Genomic DNA, 20,151 nt, shown 5'->3' with positions numbered 1-20,151 from the left:
AATTTAGAAAAATACAAAAAGGTTACTGAAGTGAAAACATAAAAATTTAACCAAACCGCACTTGGTTAAGTCGATTAACTATCTCGCACTATTATTTAATGATAAACTGAGTTGATGGAATTTGGTTCGTAACAAAATATTGACTGTTTTTTAAATTTAATGCAAAATTCAGTAGTTACTCTCAACTACATTTGAAGACATGTATGAATTTTAGATACGTCCAGATAATGGAAAATGATATTAGACTATACCATATTACTCGCCCAGATAAGTGGAGAACTAAGATTATGCTAACTTACGGTAATTCCTGACGACTGCTGCATTAAGTCACTGAAGTTAATACTATACTTGTATTAAACACTGAATTTAATTAACATTAAAGGTACTTTATAACTATATTCAATCTAATATAGTATAAGATAAAAAAACTCAAATAAGCAAGTATATACACACTTATAAAAAAAATGCACAGAGAACGGTACGATAATAGAGATACAGTAAGATCTAGTCCTTACGCAAGGACTGTCCCACCAAAAAGTAACTTGTTTTCTCTACGAGTGCCCACCGAGAAGTAACCTGGTTCCTCTAAAATTTTACCAAACTACCACAAAAAGTTGTATGTATTTCTGAGAAGGTAAAAAGTTCTAACTAACATTGAACATAACGGTATCCTTCTACCTACAAACGTGATGATATATAAAATCCCTAGATTGGGTCTTTACAGAAAAATTACTATACGAGCCTTCGGAATATTTACAAATCTATCATAAAAGACCCTCCTTCACCGAAAAGCATTAGTTCCTTTCATACTCCGGATTAAGACGGAAACGATTAAAAACCTTTCGGACGCAGGGAAATTCCAGGCATTCAATAAAATTTTGAAGACGGTAAACCGAACATGAGCGTATCATCACGGGGGTAAAAGGAATAAAAATAATTATTATTTTAATTATATAAAAAAAATGTTACAATATTTTATAAATATTTACATTTTTTTTCTTATTACAGTGCCTTGAAAAAGGAATAAAACCATTCCGAAAGCTAGACAAAAAGTCATAAGAGTGTTTCATTATCATCTCGGCCAATTTTCTGACTGCAACCCTAATAAACTGTGCTGTTTGTATATATATATATATATATATATATATATATATATATATATATATATATATATATATATATATTCAGGGATTCTACCTGTTGTTCCATTCTCCATCGTTTAGGCCTCTCTTACTCATGACGTCGTCTACTTCGTTTCTCCAGGATTTTTGGGGTCGTCTTTATTTCGTCATTACTTCTCCTATCCAATCTTGTTACTCTGCAGCATCTTCGCAGGCATTCCATCTCTGTTGCTCCTATCTTACTGCTGTTTTTCTTGTTTATGGTCCAATTTTCAGCCCCATATGTCATAATACTTCGCACTAATGTTTTATAAATCTGTGTTTTTGTCTTCATATTTACGTGTCTATCCCACCATACTGAGTTAAGTTGTCGGATTGCTGTTCTTGTTTGTCCTAATCTTTGTGTAATTTCTTCCTCTGTTGTTGCCTTTTTCGTGATTATAAACCCCAAGTATTTGAATTTATCTTTTCCTTTGATTGTTACGTTGTCATCAATCTGTAGATCTTGTATGTCTTCTTCACTTACGTAGATAGGTACTCTGTTTTCGCGAGGTTAATATCTAGGCCAGCCTTGGTATATTCTTCTTGTAGTTTCTTCATCATGTAGCTGAGGTCGTTTTGGTCTTGTGCAATCACTACTTGATCGTCTGCAAAGCTTAACGTATATAGGTATTCGTTGCCGGTGCTCCCTTGCCTTCTCATTTTCTTTTCCATGGGGTCAAGGCTTTCTCTAAGTATATTTTGAATAGGGTTGGAGATGTGCAACAACAGTACAGGAGCCCTTTTGTTGTGATGAAGTCTCCTATGATTCTTGTTCCCATTTTAATGGACACTTTATTTTCTTTATACAGAGCTTTTGTAGCTTCTATGAGTTCCGTTTGTATTTCTAATTTGTACATTGCCTCCCATAGTTCTGACCTTGGTACAGAGTCATACGCGTTGTATATCTCTATTTTTTGCTTTTTTCTTTTTCAACAGTTGTTCCAGTGTGTATATGTGGTCTATGCATGATCTTCCTGCCGTGAAACCTGCCTGATCCTCCCCGATTTTACATTTTATCGCTTACTCTATCTTTTCTCGCAGTATCTTCCCATGTAATCTTCCTATTGATGATATTACGCTTATTCCTCTGTAGTTTTCGCATAGTTTTCTATCTCCTTTCTATATGCCATCTATAGATGGCATATATGACATCCTATAGATGTCATATATGCCTCCGTCCATTCCTTTGGGAGCTGTTCTCCATTTATGGCTTTCTGAAATATCCATTGTATCATCTGGTGTAATTTTGTAATAAGCTCAGGTGAGATGCTTCCAGGTCCCAATGCTTTCTTATTTTTAATTGTTTTTATGGCCGTTCTCCTTTCCCTATGTATTATTTCTATTTCTTGTTGTGGGGATCTGCTTCGTTTTCGTCTGTTTTCTTTTCCAATGATTTGTGGTGTAAAAATGAAATAATTTACTGCCCGTTTTTTTCATTGAATCATTGATGAAGGTCGTCAATTTCAACATTTCTTATAATTTAATTTTATTTTACTAAAGATTTATTTTAAGTTAATTATGTTAAAACCAATACTTTTGGTTAATCCTGTAGAAGTAAATATTTGAAGGATACATCGTTGCAAAGGCGATTAGGGTACCTTTCAAATAAAGTGTCTTATTCAAGTCAACACTGATGACGTAATGTCCAACACATATATAGTATGTAACGGGCACTCAAAAATTAAAATTTGTGTGTTTTAGGATTTTTTTAACAATCAACTTTTCTGAAATAATGAATTTATTTTATAGATTTGCATCATATTGTATGTATATGTGTATGTATGTGTGTGTTTGTAAAATTTTTATTTATTTTTATTCACGTTTATTGGTCCAAAAATATACATTAATGAGAATTAATTACATTATAAAAATACATTATCTAGAAATAATTACTAATAAAATTACTTTGTTTGTAAATTTACATCTTTTGTAGGACAAAAATGGAAGGACTTACGGGCAGTACTCACACCTTCATTTACCGCCAGCAAACTTAAAACAATGTATCATTTAATAACGGAATGCGGTGAAACTTTTGCCAATTTTTTTGTAAAAAAGAACCAAGATTCAATGGAAATTGAGATGAAGGATGTTTTTCTGCGGTACTGTAACGATGTTATTACTTCGATAGCTTTTGGAATCAAAATGGATTCGTTGGAAGAACCTGACAATGAATTCTTTTTAACGGCAAAAACGGCTACTAATTTTAATGGATTTTGGGTCAATGTAAGACTATTGGCTACTTTGATTTTTCCAAAATTATGTACGGTAAGTGGAAGACATTAATAACACGTAAAATAAAAATATATTAGTTTCAGTTTTAGCGACTAAACTACTTTTATGAATGTGTAAAACAAATAAAATTACAAATATGTTTGTATATACGTGTACAAAATTTTAAACGGATTGGTTTTTTATTTAAGGAGTTGTTTTTAAATCAATCAATAAAACAATGAAAACTTTTGTTTTCAACACTTCCACAAATTTTATTATAATTTATTGTCACTACAGCTATTTCAGAAGAGTGCCTTTCTCAAGTAAGCTATTTTTGTTGTGCGTCTAACACTTTAGCACGTTCTTTCTGGTATACATACTTGTCAACTTCACTTTTAGGCCAACTTCATTGCTAGCTACATTTAGCTCGCTTATAAGTTCTTGTAGTTTTGCAAGATTATTAACGATCAGAATGATGTCGTCTGTAAGTATTAGATGGCGGACGCCTCTAATCGTGAGAAATTCTGGAGTATTTTCATAAATTTTTACCTTAGCTTTTGCTTGTCTGTGTATGTTTTGCTAAAGTCTCTACCTACGGTTTGTCAATGCCTTGGTTGGTCGAAGCTTCTATTGCTGCCTTGGGATATATAGAATCGAAAGCCTTCTCCAAATCTATGAAGGTTAATACCACCGGTATTTGACATTCTTTGGCTCTACTCATTAGTTCTCGAAGCGTTTGAATATGATTTAGGGTACTAAATCCACTTCTGAAGCCAGCTTGCTCTCTTAGCTGTGCAGCATCTAATGCGTTTGTTAATCTGCTGTTGATGATCTTTGTGAATATCTTGTATATGAATGGTAGTAGATTTATAGATATGTAGTTTTTGATATCCTCTTTGCAATCTTTCTTATAAAGTGGAATTATGTTTGCTGTATTCCGTTGATCTGGTATGCATTTTTATCTTGGGCTATTCGTAAATATGCTTGCTAAGATTTTCCAGGTCTTTTTGGTCAGCGTATTTAAGCAGTTCAACTGTTATGCCATGTATTCCAGTTGCTTTACCTATATTCCTTTTTTTCATTACTCTAATTGTCAATTTTACTCATTCTACTTTTTTAAGTGTTTCATCAGGGGCTTTGTAAAGTTCGATGTAGCATTTAATAATGAGTTCTACTATTTTATTTTTGTCTGTAATTGTGGTGTTTTCGTTTGCTAGAGCCACGACTTGCTTCTTCCCAATGATTAATGCTTTTCTTGATTTCTTATATTTTTCTCTGTTTTCGATTGCATTTTCAACTAAACTTTTATTAAAAGAGGACAACAAAAACTCACAAATGAATACCAAAAAAGTAGAATAAAAGAAATTGACACCTATTCAATTAATTTTAGTATAAAAAAAATAACAAGAAAACGAATACAAGTTATTCTCGATTTAATTAATACTTCCTATTACCTCCACGAGCCTGTATAATAGCATTTATTCTTCTGGCGTACTGTTAATTCAGTTTAAAACTTAGTTCTCTGGAATTGCATCCATTCCTCTAAAAGAGCGACTTTGAGCAGACCTAAGGTGATAAGAGTAAGTACGCGGCTTCAAATATTTCTACGAAGCCTGTTCCAAACATGCTTGATAGGATTTAAATCGTGACTGTACGCTGGCCAAACCATATCTTCTTCTTAGTCGTTAACCTGATGCAGGTATCGTGATATCATGAAGCTATTAGCTAAATTTCCCAATGTTCCTCCACGTGTTTCTATCTTCTGCCATTCTAGCACATTCTGACAATGGAGCGCCAATGGTAGCAACAATATGGTCCGTGTATCGTGTGGGAGATCTACCTCTATTTCTTTTGCCTTCTACTTTTCCCTGGATGGTAAGTTTTTCAAGACCATTTCTTCGAAGGACATGTCCAAAATAGCTTATTATTTGTTCTGATATTTGTGTTCTTAGTCTTTTCTTTATGTTTAGCTGGTCCAGTATGGATTCATTTGTTCTTCGGGCCACCCATGGTATTCTCAGCATTCGTCTCCAGCAGTACATCTCAAATACATCTATGTTCTTTTTGTCTTTCTCAGTAAGGGTCCAGCATTCCGATACATAAGTAAAAACTGGAAAAACTGGACTTGTTACTAGTCTCATTTTTGTGTCGGTAGTTATTTTATGGCTTTTCCAAATTTTTGTTAATTTTTTCATAGCGCTTTTTGCGATTGCTGACCGCCGCTTTATTTCTTCAGTACAGCCTCCTATGTTGGTTATTAATGAGCCCAGGTACACAAATTTATCTACAACAGCGATATTGTTTATCATGACCAGATGATTTTGATTGTTGTTAGCTCTGTCAATTATCATGATTCTCGTTTTATCTCTGTTTATTTTAAGGCCCATCGTTAAGCTTACGTCTTCTATCCATTGTAGCAGGTGAATCAATTCAGCTTCAGAACTAGCGAGGATAGTAGTATCATCTGCATATCTCAAGTTGCAAATCTTCTTCCCGCCAATGGTGATGCCACCGTTCCAGTCCTCAGTAGCTTTCCGCATTATCCATTCACCATAAATGTTAATAGAATTGGGCTTAGTATGCAGCCTTGTCTCACGCCCTTTGTGACCCTGAAACTATCGGTTAGTTCCCCATTTATTCTAACTCTGGCATAATTGTTATTGTGCAGGCTTTTAATTAGCAGTATCAGATGATTGGGGACTCCCATTTCAGACAAAACCTGCCACATTTTACTCCAGTTGACCAAATCGAAAGCTTTACTATAATCTATGAAGCACAAATATTTTGTGATGTTAAATTTTCTGGATTTTTCTACAATCTGCCGTACGTTTAAAATTTGTTCTGTAGTACCACGTCCGGGGACGAAACCTGCTTGTTCCTCCGCAATGTTAGGTAGTAAAAAGGGCTTTATCCTCTCGAGAATTATGTGTAAGAGTATCTTACTGCAATGCGCAATTAGAGCAATTGTGCGATAGTTGCTACACAAATCTTTCGCTCCCTTTTTATGTATGGGAATATATAGTGATTGTGTCCAGTCCTCAGGCCATTTACCTGTCTCCCACATTCTTTGACAAATTTAATGTATTATATCCACTCCAACGTCATCTAGGGCCCAAATTATTTCAATAGGTATGTTATCTGGACCGGCAGCTTTCTGACTTTTTTGCCTCATAATTGCTACTTCAACTTCACTTCTGAGTACGTCAGGTTCCGTCGCCAAACTGGCATCTTTTTGTTGTGATGGGGCGTCTGTGCTTTCCTCCATCATCAGTCGTCCACAGTATTCTTTCCATCTGTGTAAAATATCTTTTTTAGAAGTGAGTAGAGTTCCGTTATCATCTTTGATAGCAAGGTAGTTTGGTGTAAAGGAACGTGTTATCTGCTTTATTTTTTTAAATATGTCTCTGGTCTCAGTTTTGGTTTTATGCCCTTCTATTTCCATGCAGATTTTGTTCAAGTGTGTGTTCTTGTCCTTTTTGCAGAGTCGTTTTATTTGACCGTTCAGCGCTTTATAGGCCTCTTTATCACTTTAACTGTTCAGTCCTGTGGCTTTTAAGCACTTCCTCTCCTGTATTTTAGTCTACGTGGAGTCTGTTATCCATTGTTTCCTTCTTTCTTCTCTATCACTCTTAATGTTTTTCGCAGCATTATGCAATATGGATTTTGTTTTTGTCCATATGCTATTTGAGGACTCTTCTGGATTTAATGATTGTTTGAGGTCACATAGCTTTTGCGTTGCGGCTTTTTTGTATGCATCGTTATATCTTAGATGCCATTTAGTTGTTGTATTTCCTGTTTTTGGACTGTTTCTTAACTTCATGCGGAATTCAGCTGATAAAAATTGATGGTCGCTATTACAATCTTTTCCTGGATAGGTCTTAACATCCTTAACAGCGCTCCTCCAACGGGTTTTTACCAGTATAAAATCTATCTGATTTCTGTATCTATTTCCTGGTGATATCCAAGTGTATAGTCGTCTTGGGTGATGTTGAAAGTCTGTATTAGTAATAAACCGGTTGTTGTCTATACAAAAGTGTAGCAAGCGTTCTCCTCTGTCATTTCTTTGGCCAAGTCCATATAATCCGACGGTCTCTCGCAAGTAATGATCTTCTGTAGTTACACCAATTTTAGCGTTGAAATCGCCTACGACTGCTGTGATTTCTCTATTTGGTGAGCTTCGCTTGTTGGGGCATATATTTGTACTACATTAAGATTAACTGCACTGGCATTCATTCTGACAACAATTATCCGATCGCTGACGGTTATGTATTCTTTTACGGAGGTTTTAATGGCATTATTTACTATCACTGCTACGCCATTCCGAGATTCTTTATCATTGCCGGAGAAATAAATATCATTGCCATTTTTTGACGTATATTGTCCTTTATCCTTCCAGTGGGTTTCAGATAGACCTACAATGGCATAATTGTGTATCTCGTCTTCCACTACATCCAATTTTCTGGGTTCCAGCAATCCTCGAACATTCCACGTACCAATTTTAAGTGTGCTCCATATTTTTATGTTTATTCCAGACTCAGAGTTTCCATGGCGTGCCTGGTTTCTCACAACATCATGGCCGGTAGCCCATTTCACACCATCAGCCCCGGACGCTGATTGGCGCCAATTGCTAGTTGGATCGCTCGGCATACTGATATGTTTAGAAGTCATCTTTCATGATAGTTCTTGGGGCAAAGTAACGCAGTGGGGCCCCACTTCCTTCTGCGTGGTAGAAAATAGTTTAGAGTAAGGAAAGAGAATAATGACCCGTCCGCCCTCGAAAACCTAATAGTCAATCGGGGTCGGAAAAACAAGAGTTCGCCAAGAGAGGCCGATAGGAAAGATAAAAGACATTTTACTCAAGACTAGTTGAAGGAGAGTAAAATGTGAAGGTTCTCATGCAGCGCCAGATGCGTTTCATGAGAGTATGAGTATTAGTACACCTTGTGTTCCCGCTCATACATCGGGGTACTGACTACAGGCAATATAGCTGGTCCAGCATGCTATAGCAAGAAGAAGAGAGTGTACACAATCTCATAATGTAGAAACTAATACACTCCATCTCCATGGCCTGACTTTGTCAAAAAGTTAATAATATTATAGTAATATATATATTATAGTGTTCCATAATTATAATTCAATCCACAGAAAGCAAAAGACTTTAAAGCCCATAAAACATCAATTACTGTAAATATACTGTAAAGATACACCTGATATAATTTATTTTTTACTTAAGAATATGCTTACTCATCTTCTCGACAATTGGATGGAGTAATGATGGACTTATACATTATAGTCATAGAAGCCATATACATAACATTAACTTCATTTAAGCATTCTCTGAAAATGCGGGTGGTATAAAGGCGTGCATTGTCGTGCATCAGTGTGAAGTTTTCTCCAATAAATGGCGCATATCAAACAACATAATTTTGTAGCGGTTATAGATCTCCTAGGGAGAACGTACAATTCTCTATGTGCCTCCAAAGATATACCAGCCCACACCATAACTGAACCAGCCTAAAAACAAAATGCACTCGGCATATCGTTCACCATCTCTTCTCCAGACACTTTCATGGCCATCCGTAAACATAGATAAACACGACTTCACATCGGATCGGTAAACATCACATTTCTTCAGTCACCTGCATTTCAATCGCGATCCTCGATGCACGATGGTCCTTGGAAAGTTTGGATCCTGCAGCTAATCTTCGAGTATTCAGATTAGCCTTAGTTACCGTCATCTAACGGTTTGTGCACTAACATTTATGTTTTGTCATGTAAAAGACTATTTCTAACCTCTATAGAAGTTAAATGGCGATTTCTTAGTAATGAAGATACTATATAAAACGGTTGTCGCAATGAGTATTTCTTCTCTGGAGAACTCTTCAAGGACGCCGAGTGTAAGCTCTTGTCTCTATAAAACGAGCAAATACACGTTGTACTGTACTACGTGAAACTCCATATCTATTAGCTACGTAAACTTTTTCCGTCCTGAACAAGAGCATCAATAGATTCATCAATTTCTGTATTCAAAGATATCTGAAAAGCTAAAGAAGCGAAAAAAAAAATTAAAAGAGTAGGGAATTGCGTCAAAAAATTTAAGGGTGCCCGTTTTTCATACCGGTGAGTGTATATACAGTGAACGGCTAAATTATGGAATATTATATAATATTATGGAATATTATGGAATATTACAGGTCGGTTTTTGTTATAAAATACCCATGTTATAACGTACATGGAGTAGAAATGATGTCACTGGTGTAGGTGTAGTGACGTAACCGTTAATTTTTTTAAATAGAAATCGGTAAAATGCGATACCTCATTTAAACGAGAATTTAATTCTCTATTTAACGACATTACATTTTTAACTAAAATATTTTTTAAGGGTACAAAAACAATTTTGTTTTAATTTAAATTCAACTAAATTACAACTAATGATTTAATTAATAATGTACTTTAAAGTAACCAAATTATGCATAATAATTATTTTAAATCGAATGTTCGAAATGCCATCCATCGGTTCCTGCCATGTGTTTGGGATGTATTCCTGGATTTTTAAACATAAACTTCTTTAACATGTTTATTCAACTAATTAGACCTCTCAGTGAAATCTCAGTGTCGAGTCACGAGGAACAGGCGGATTGAGACCTCAGTGCCGTTTGACTATATTATATAAATATAGATATTTATATAATATATTATTAAAAAACTCATTGCTCATTAAAATATCATTCACAAATAATACATCATCACAATATATATATATATATATATATATATATATATATATATATATATATATATATACATATATATATATATATATATACATATATATATATATATATATATATATATATATATATATATATATATATATTATATATATATATATATATATATATATATATATATATATATATTGATACGATTAGGGTTTATAGAAAATAATTTATAAGTTATATACTACATAATATTAGATATAAAAAAGTATTTGATTATTTTAAATAAGTTATATACTAGAGAATTTTATAAAAATATATTTATGTGAGGGCATTTTAAGAAATTAGCATATAATAATTGTAAAAAGTTGTATTTTAATGTTGTAAATAGATTTAAGTGAGCCATGTGCCTAGGCAACCAACTATACAGTAAGTAATTGACAGATAGAAATTAAGAATTATAGGGAATATAAAGTGGGGTTATAATAATATATTGTTTGAAATGTGTATTTTATTAAATTAGAGTGTTAGTTACTAATTTGAATGTTTATTCTGATCTGAAAAGCCTAAATGTCAACAAAATTATCAATGGAACATTAACGAATTCTCCAGAGTGCAGAGTGTGACCATTGTTTACGGTCGAACATTCTGGAATAATGATTATGTCGGTGGATGGAACAGATATTTTTTCGAGAACATCTATATAGAAGTAATGGAACAAATTGGAACATGATCTCTTGCCAGATGATTCTGGAATATCCAAAAGGATATAAATACCCGTGATTTGGATTCAAGATGGCAGTTTTTAGTCAGAAGTCAAGCAGTTTATTATGAAAGTTAGTAGATTAGTTAGTGAAGTCAATTGTTCACAGTTTTAGTAAGTCAGTCAAGCAGTTTAATAAGAAATATGAAAGTTAGTTGGAGATAGTCCAATTGTTTAATATAGTGAGTTAAATGAAGATTAAAAATTATGCATATATTTAATGCACATTTATAATTATACACAAATAATTATTGAAGATTATAAAAGTATATTAGAAGAATATTGGATGGACATTGGAAGGAATTAAAATTATATTATGATTGGAGATTAGTATAAATCAACTTATAATAATTGGATATTGGTATATTGAAAAGAAGAATAAATATAAATGGTGTTTGCTGGTTTGGTTGGTGGTGTATAAATGCTGGTGAAGAAAACTATATCTTAAATTGGTAGAAGCTGATAATTGGAAAAAGTAATTTCACAAAAAACAAGGATAACTGAAGTACGAAGACATTCAGTGGTGATTAGAATCTATATAGTGGAAAACAGTTCATTTAGGCATTCAGTGAAAGAAAGGTACAAAATTTTGTTAATATAATTTAGTTAATGTCATAACAATTTCAATTTTGAAGATAGTTTGTTTAAATTTTACATTGTCTATAGAATTTAATTAGTTTTATAAGAATATCAATTTAAAGATAGTTTATTTTAAATTTACATTGGCTAGGTTAGATATATATGTGTGTTTCATAATAGTTATAATAAAGATAATTTAAAAAAGTACTTACAAACTAATTCTTTGAGAACCGCGATAAAAACCCTATATTATTAAAAATACTCATTGCTCATCATTCAAACAAAAAACACATCATAACAATATATATATATATATATATATATATTTATATATATATATATATATATATATATATATATATATATATATATATATATATATATATAAAATATCAAATAACTTTTAATGTTAATTTTTTTACAGTTCTTACGTGTACCTCTCTTTGATAGATACGTTCGACAATTTTTCTTCGGTGCTATGGACGAAACAATCAAAACACGAGAAGAAAAACAAATAGTACGTCCTGACATGATTCACTTACTGCTGGAAGCAAGGAAAGAAATGGCTCAGAAGGCAGGTAAGAGCTATTGCCGTACAAAAATTATCTAGACTTTTCTAAAGCTATTATCGGATATATGCTGTTTATACAAGTAGGAAGCGATGAGAAATATTGAAGTTAAAATTTCTCCTTCTCAAATGATAAACTTTTTTCGGACAAGTAATATGTATATAGTAATAAAGTAATATATATGAGGTCTCAATCTGCCTACTCCTCAGTGTCGAGTGACGAGGAGTAGGCAGATTGAGACCTCAGTGCCGAGAGACAGTTCTTGCAATACAGAACACGATACTGGTACGTCTCGAGTGAGGGGAGTAGGCAGATTGAGACCCCGAACTCGAACCGAACCGTATCACTCTTGATAATGGCTCCAAAATGGGTGCCGAAACGTCGAGTAATAAATTCTCAACACGGTTCTTCCCGAGAACTAAGTAATTTTCATTCATCTGACCGCGGAAATTTATCCGAACATATATATATATATATATATATATATATATATATATATATATATATATATATATAGATTTTTGCTTTTTCGAAATCTATTTTGTGGCTTGTTTAAATATGATGTTGGGCTAGGGCTGAAGTAGTATCGCAATTTTTGACAGATATAGAATGTTCGTAAATACGGCTATGGATTCGTCGGTTTGTCTGTCCGATGTATGTACGTGGGCAACTGGAACAAGGTATCTCGTAGACACCATGGTCTTCATTAAGGATTTGGTCTTTTACGGATCTGACGAGATTGGACAACTTGGAGTGAGTAGTGAAGATGGTTTTGGTATTTAGAGGAAGAAGAGTTTTACTGATCTTGTCAGTAACACCTTTAATAAAAGGTAGAAAGAGTTTGGGTTGATCCGGCGGTAAGGTTTCTTTTTTGGATGTAATGGGGTTTAGATGTTTTTGAATGCTCTTATTTGATTTGGGTTTTGTGGTAGCCGTTTTGTAAGAGTATTTGCCTTATTGAATTAATTTCGGATGAGCTATGATTGTTGTCGCTAAGTCTTATGGAACGAGAAATGAGAGTGCAAACAGCAAACTGAGTACACTTAGGTGCAAAAAAATCGATCCATTCCTAATTTATCTGAAGTTGTATAATTTTAGAGACATTAAATTAAGTATGTAAATTTAGGTGTACCCTCGTATACGAGAAATAAAATAATATTTTTAATATTGATTTTTATATTTCTTAAAACAAATTGGTATTTCAGGTTTTTGTCAAAAAGTGTCTGAAGCAAGTAGATATTTATTGAATGTTATTTTTAATTCAACAACCATACTAGTGTAGTGATTTTATTTTTAAAACGTGTTATATTTATATAGTAAATATCTCTAACTCCGACAGATGCTGCAAGGGCGGTGACTTTAGTTCAAGATGATCGTAGCCAATATTATGCAGCTGAAATGTTGGGTGTTAGTCGATCTTCGGTTCAAAGAGCAGTTCGGCGTTTTAGCGACACCGGTAACTTTACAAGATGACCAGGATCAGGTCGTAGACGGGTAACATCCGAAAGAGATGATCGATTTCTGGTCTCATCATGTTTGAGAAATCGGCATCTAACTTCAGTTGAACTGGCAAATCGTCTGAGCGGAGTAAGAAATGTGGATGTAAGCAGATGGACAGTTCGTCGACGAGTTGTAGAAGGTAATTTATTATCCAGAAGGCCAGCTCTATCTCCAATACTATCCATAGAACATCGCAGAGCTTGCCTTGCTTTTGCAAGAGAACATGAAAACTGGAGTGATGCAGATTGGAGCAATGTATTGTTCTCAGATGAGTCCAGATTTTGTCTAAGGTCACCAGACGGCCGAGAAAGGATTTGGAGAAGACACGGAGAGCGATATTTTCAATTTAATATTGCGGAAAGAATAAGTTATTGGGGGGACTCTGTTATGGTTTGGGCTGGTATCAGTTCAGAAGCCCATACTGATTTAGCTATTGTAGATAGAGGTTCTATGACTGCTGCAAGATACAAAACAAGTATTTTAGATCAGCATGTGCTACCTTTCGCTCCTTTCATTAGACCTAATTTTATTTTTATGGACGACAACGCGCGTCCTCACCGTGCTAGAGTCGTCAACCAAGATATAGAGGAGGTGGGAATTGTCCGTATGAACTGGCCAGCTTGCAGTCCCGATCTGAATCCCATCGAGCACGAGTACCCCGTCCAAACAACTTGGCTGAACTTACAGCGGCTCTTCAAGAAGTATGGGACCAATTGGATCAATTTGATATCCAGAAATTAATTACCTCAATGCCTAGACGTGTACAGGCTGTTGTAAGGGGGAAACACTAGATAAATATTTATTATCAATGCTTTTCTTAATTTCAAAAAGTTTTAAATATTCTTGTATTTTTGAGTTTTGGCGTATGTCTCTATAAATAAATGATTTTTTTGAAAAATCTGTAAAAATTATTTTAATCTAACATATACTTTTACATATATACCTGATATATATACCTTAAAACTAATACCTTCAAACGTTTTCTTTTTTTAGCAAATAATACCCATGGATCGATTTTTTTGCACCTGAGTGTATATATATATATATATATATATATATATATATATATATATATATATATATATATATGTATATATATATATATATATATATATATATATATGTATATATATATATATATATATATATATATATATATATATATATATATATCTGAAAATTTAACATAATAATTTCCCCAAAAAAGACAAAATGCATGATTATAACAGTAAATTTACTAAGATGTAGATTGGAGCTGAAAGTTCAGATAATAGAACAAGTAATGGAGTTTAAATATGTAGGCATTACACTATCTAACTACGGAAAGCTCAAAACAAAAGTGGACTATGTAGTAAATAGAGCAAACAAAGTCACATGTTGCCTGAATGAAACAATATGGAGAAATAAAAATATTAGAAAATAAATAAAAGACAGAATTTACAAAATAGCCATCAGACCAATAATGACATAGGCGGCAGAAACACGACCTGACACAGAGACGACCAAGAGAATGTTAGAAACAGCAGAGATAAAAACTCTCAGAAAAATTGATTGTAAGACACTATGGGACAGAGCTAGAAATACACGACATAGATGTGAGGTGAAGAACATCAAGGACTGAGTAAGAAATAGAAGAATAGAATGGAACGATCATATAAGCTGAATGACAACAAATAGAATAGTAAAGACAGCGAGAGACGGTTTCCCAATAGGAAGACGATCAGTAGGAAGACCAAGAAAATGATGCAACGAAAACTTACTGAAGGCACAGTGAAAAACAGACCGAGTCATGTCTGCATAAAAAGAAGAAAAAAAGAAGAAGATTAAAACAGATATTGAGAATAAATGTTATAATTTTTGAAAATCATTTCAAAATAACCTCAAAATAGTATATATTTTCCTATTCAATTTCTAAAACTCAAAATTATTTGCTATTAGAATAATAACTTATTTTTAAACAGATAAATCAAAAGAAATAGTTTTATCTATTGCTACTGCGATCCAATGAAATATAATGGTACTGATGTCCTGAGATTCTAATAATAATTTAAATTTACTTTAAGTCTAGCGCATGTTCCTTATTATATTTTTGAAAACTACCAACTTATATACCAAAACTTATTGTTCGTACTAATTGGTATCTTTATTTTAGGAAAAACTGCTATTCAAAAATTAAGTAACATTGATATAGCTGCGCAAGCAATGCTATACTATTTGGCTGGTTTTGATTCAGTTTCTACAACTATGTGTTTTATGGGTTATGAGTTGGCACTGAATCCGGATATACAAAAAAGGCTTAGGGCAGAAGTAGAAGAAACACTTAAAAAATGCAACGGAAAAGTGACATACGAGGAAGTTGGCAATATGAAATATATGGATATGGTTTTATCGGGTAGGTTTTTTACATGATTTATTTTTGATATTCCAGGTAAACCAATAAATAAAATAATATATGGTTGAATGCTCGAATATATGAACTTTACAAATAAAAGGCAGATATCCAGCACACAGTTTTTTATTAAATCCTGCCCAAGTACTTTCGCTCTCAGAGCATCTCTAGGGGCATCTGAAATAAGCCAAGAAACGTTTTTTAAGTGAGGGAAACTAGTTAACTAATTAGTTAACTTTGAAAAAACTGGAAGTAGATGGTTGATAAAAAATTTTGTATAACGTTTTAGACTAACTTCGTTAAAAATGTTGGCTATTCAGCACGTCAATGAATGTTATATACATGACTTCAGTCGTCAGGGATGAAAATGCCACTGAACCTCTAAAAATCATACGAACAAGCTGAATTTTGCCTAGAATATTAATTTTGGGACCCCAAAAAGATGCAAAAAAGTTTACTACTTTTCCCCCGGGCTTTATTATATATATTTATTAGGTATGATATTTGTTTTTTGCTCTCAAAAGACCAGATATTCTTAAATCTTATATAAGACGCCTTATATTACTCTTTAGTTACTCTTTTTTTTTGTAATTTTTATAATTTTTTTAGAAACACTACGAAAATGGACAGTCCCAGCTCCAGTAGACCGAGTTTGCACCAAGCCATACACGATTCCACCAGTAAATCCTGACGAGAAGCCTATCCACTTGCAGAAGGGTTCGGTGATCTGGTTTCCCGCCTTCGCATTTCATCGTGATCCTAATATTTACTCTAATCCAGAACAATTCGATCCAGAACGGTTCAATGACGAAAACAAAGATAAAATAAATCCTTGTGCTTACCTTCCATTTGGAGTTGGGCCTAGGAGTTGTATAGGGTTTAGATTTGGTCGTTTGGAAATTAAAGTAGTATTTATTTACCTTTTAGCGAATTTTGAACTAACACCATGTGCTAAAACTCAAATTCCTATAAAACTTGCTAAAAACCAGTTTGGTCTAGCTTATGTTAATAATTTCTGGGTAAATTTAAAAAGAGTGCAGAAGTAGATTAAGTTGATTATATAATATTACAATTTTGAATGCAATATTTATTTATTAAAATTAAATGTATACCTACCTACAGTTTTAGTTTTATATGCAATATCCCTAAAATGAAGCACAAAAAAAAGCTATAGTGCTGACGAGGTGCTCATGTAAATTGCAGATACCTTACTGCATTAAACTGTTAAATATGTTAACGGTTTAAACCAGTTTGGATGGCACAGAGAGATACCGCATGATCAAAAATAAGCCTACACTTACCTGGACAGAGCCTGATAATATAAATGCATTTGAAGAACACATCAACAACATTCTTAAAAGCCATAAAAATACAGATCTAAATGTCAACACTGTGAATGACAATATAATAGACAACTGTATAGAAAAGCTAGAAGATACACTGCCAAAACAAATCATATAACGAAAAATATACATTGCTAAAAGAAGAGTAAGTCCCCAAACACAAGAATTAATGAATGGGAGAAGAAAAATACAAAGTAATAAAAGCAAAGATCACCATGGACTTAAAGATATAATTAAATGAATACAAAAATCAATTAGAAAGGACAACCGAAAGCATAAAAGTGAACAAATCCAACAAACAATTAAAGATAACAAGAGCGTCAGAATTCTAAGAAAAAAATAACGCAATGGCAAAAAAGAAATAACAAAATTAAAGGACGAAGATGAAAATATCGTCACCAATAGAGATGTATTACTAAGGGTAGTAGAAGATTTCTATACAGAATTTTGTTTAAAATTGAATGTGAATCATACATTATACCAATCTTAACTTCCTGTAAATGACACATGGCGTTAATATTTAAATTATGTTTAGTTGATCTCAATACTTCAGTAGGCATAAACAGTGATGAGTGTCTTACCACCCGGCAAAATAGCGGAAAGGATAGAAGACAGATTAAGTTGTGAGATAGTATGAGATAAAGCTAGTTCTTGACGTGGCTATTTCACTTCAGTCATAATTATACGGATGACCTCGAGAATATTTTATTTTAATAATTTCTGATGTTAGAATAAATGATTGAATAAATTAAGATATATTATAGTAAAAAACATTAATTATTAGCGATTTTAAATTATAAATTTTTAAGTTTATTTAATAATAAAAATAACTTAATTTAAATATTTGATTAAACTAAAGGTAGGTATGTTCTATCCTAAAACAATTGTGTGTAGAATTGGAGTAATAGTTAGAGACGTGGTCTAGTGACAAAAAGATTGGAGGTTCAATTCACACCAAGGATAAAATTTTTGTTTTAGTCAATCAAAAAATAATAGAAAATATGATACATATTAGGTAAAAAGTTTTGAAAAACTCATTATTTAAAATTTATTCTTATTCCAATGTTAAAAAATAGAAATACAAAATAATTAAATTTCAGTTTTACAGTCTTCAGTTGTGATTGCAAAATAATACGGTTAAGACTGTTTAATGCCAAATCCATCACTAAATTCTCAGTGTTAATATCAATTCCTCTGTACAGGTAATGATTTTCAAAACAATTAACAACATTGTAATGGATAATAATAACATACCGAGAAGTGTTTTTGCACGGTAAACAGAAACTTTTTATTGAAAAAACAATTCGTGAAAATGGTTTTAACGGTCGAGGAAAAGTACAAATTGTTGTCTGGCATGTGAATGGATTATCAGACAACATGATTAGACAACAATTTGTAAATATGTTTCCAAATAGGCCGGCTCCAGCACGATCAACAATTCAGTCTATTATACGTAATTTTTTTACTTATGGATCCGTGTTCACTCCAAGAGGAGTTCGTAGACGAGGGGAGGTAAATCCAGATTTGGAACTAAGGGACACTTTGATTTGTGCAAGTATTGAGCAAAATCCTACCCAATCAACATCTCGTCTCGGAGAACAATATGGAATTTCAAGATTTAGAGTAGGTAAAATTTTGAAAAGACATGGATACCGTCCCTATAAACTTCATAAATCCAACGAACAATAGGGGGATCAATATAGACGTTTAGAATTTTGTCAAACTGCAATGGAAATGTCACATCAAGATGAACATTTTTTAGAGTTTTGTAACGTTCTGTTCACCGATGAATGTACGTTTTCATTGCATGGCCGTCACAATTTAATGAATGCTCGGTATTTGTATCGAGGAAATCCTCGTCAGATTTATGTCGCTCGTACCCAGCGTCCTCGAAAAGTAAATGTTTGGGGAGGCATAATAGGGAATCATGTCATTGGTCCATTTTTTATAGACGGTATGTTGACTGGGCGGAAATACTTGGAACTTCTGCAAAATCAAATTGTCCCAGCCCTTCGTAATTTACCAATACCTCTCGATTCCATATGGTTTCAACACGATGGTTGTCCCGCAAATAATTCTCGCATCGTCAGTGAATATCTTAGTGCGACTTTTCCTAATCGATTGATTAGTGGCCACGGAGATATTTTTTGGCCTGCAAGATCACCTGATCTTGCACCTTGTGATTTTTTTATGTGGGGATATATCAAGTCCGAGCTATATGGAATTGAAGACGATAGGCCTAATTCTCTCCAAGAATTAAGAGAAAAGATGTCTGATTCAATGAGAGGTATTAGTCCAGAAACATTAACTAATGTTAGACGAAACTTTTATAATAGATTGGGTTATTGTCCTGATGCTAATGGAGGCTTATTCGAACATTTATTGTAAATACATTTCATTAGAATATTTTTTTTTATTTTTATAGAATTTCTACCTATTTAAATATTTTTGGAAGTACATTTATTTAGAACGTTCTTTTATGTTTGAAGAATTATTACTTTATTTTCGAAAGTACGACATTGTTTTTCAATAAGATTTTCATGTTTTACTATAAAAACTGAAATAAATGTCTAGTGATTTAAAGTAAAACGATATAATATCTGCATAATTTCAAATTTTTAAAAAAGTAAAACCTTCATGTGGGATTTGAACCCTGAGCGCCTGCATGAGAACATCGTGACTTGAACTCTGATTCATCAAACTTTTATATTTCTTCAGTGACAGTTTGGGATATTGTTTTGCTGCTAATGAAGGCTTATTTGAACATATTGTAAATACGTTTATTTACAATATTTTTTTTATTTTTGTAGAATTTTTACTTATTTAAACATTCTTTAAACGTTCTTTTAATTTTGAAGAATTTTTACTTTATTTTCGAAAGTACGGCGATACTTTTTTTTTTCAATAAGATATTT

At 32.9% G+C, this 20,151-nt stretch overlaps 1 protein-coding gene across 1 annotated transcript in view; it reads left to right on the top strand.

Moving 5' to 3' along the window:
• Window positions 1-17,004, top strand: part of LOC140448316 (cytochrome P450 9e2-like) — a 30,064-nt gene extending 13,060 nt beyond the window's left edge. The window contains exons 4-7 of the mRNA XM_072541408.1: window positions 3,097-3,428; window positions 11,860-12,013; window positions 15,657-15,896; window positions 16,503-17,004. Of these exons, the coding sequence (XP_072397509.1) occupies window positions 3,097-3,428; window positions 11,860-12,013; window positions 15,657-15,896; window positions 16,503-16,939 (1,163 nt within the window). The 3' untranslated portion in view covers window positions 16,940-17,004. The remainder of the gene's footprint in view (window positions 1-3,096; window positions 3,429-11,859; window positions 12,014-15,656; window positions 15,897-16,502) is intronic.
• Window positions 17,005-20,151: the final 3,147 nt, after the last annotated feature.

This window comes from Diabrotica undecimpunctata, chromosome 1 (genome assembly GCF_040954645.1).
Source record: "Diabrotica undecimpunctata isolate CICGRU chromosome 1, icDiaUnde3, whole genome shotgun sequence".
NCBI classification, from domain to species: Eukaryota; Metazoa; Arthropoda; class Insecta; order Coleoptera; family Chrysomelidae; genus Diabrotica; species Diabrotica undecimpunctata.
This window is presented reverse-complemented; position numbering and strand designations above follow the sequence as displayed.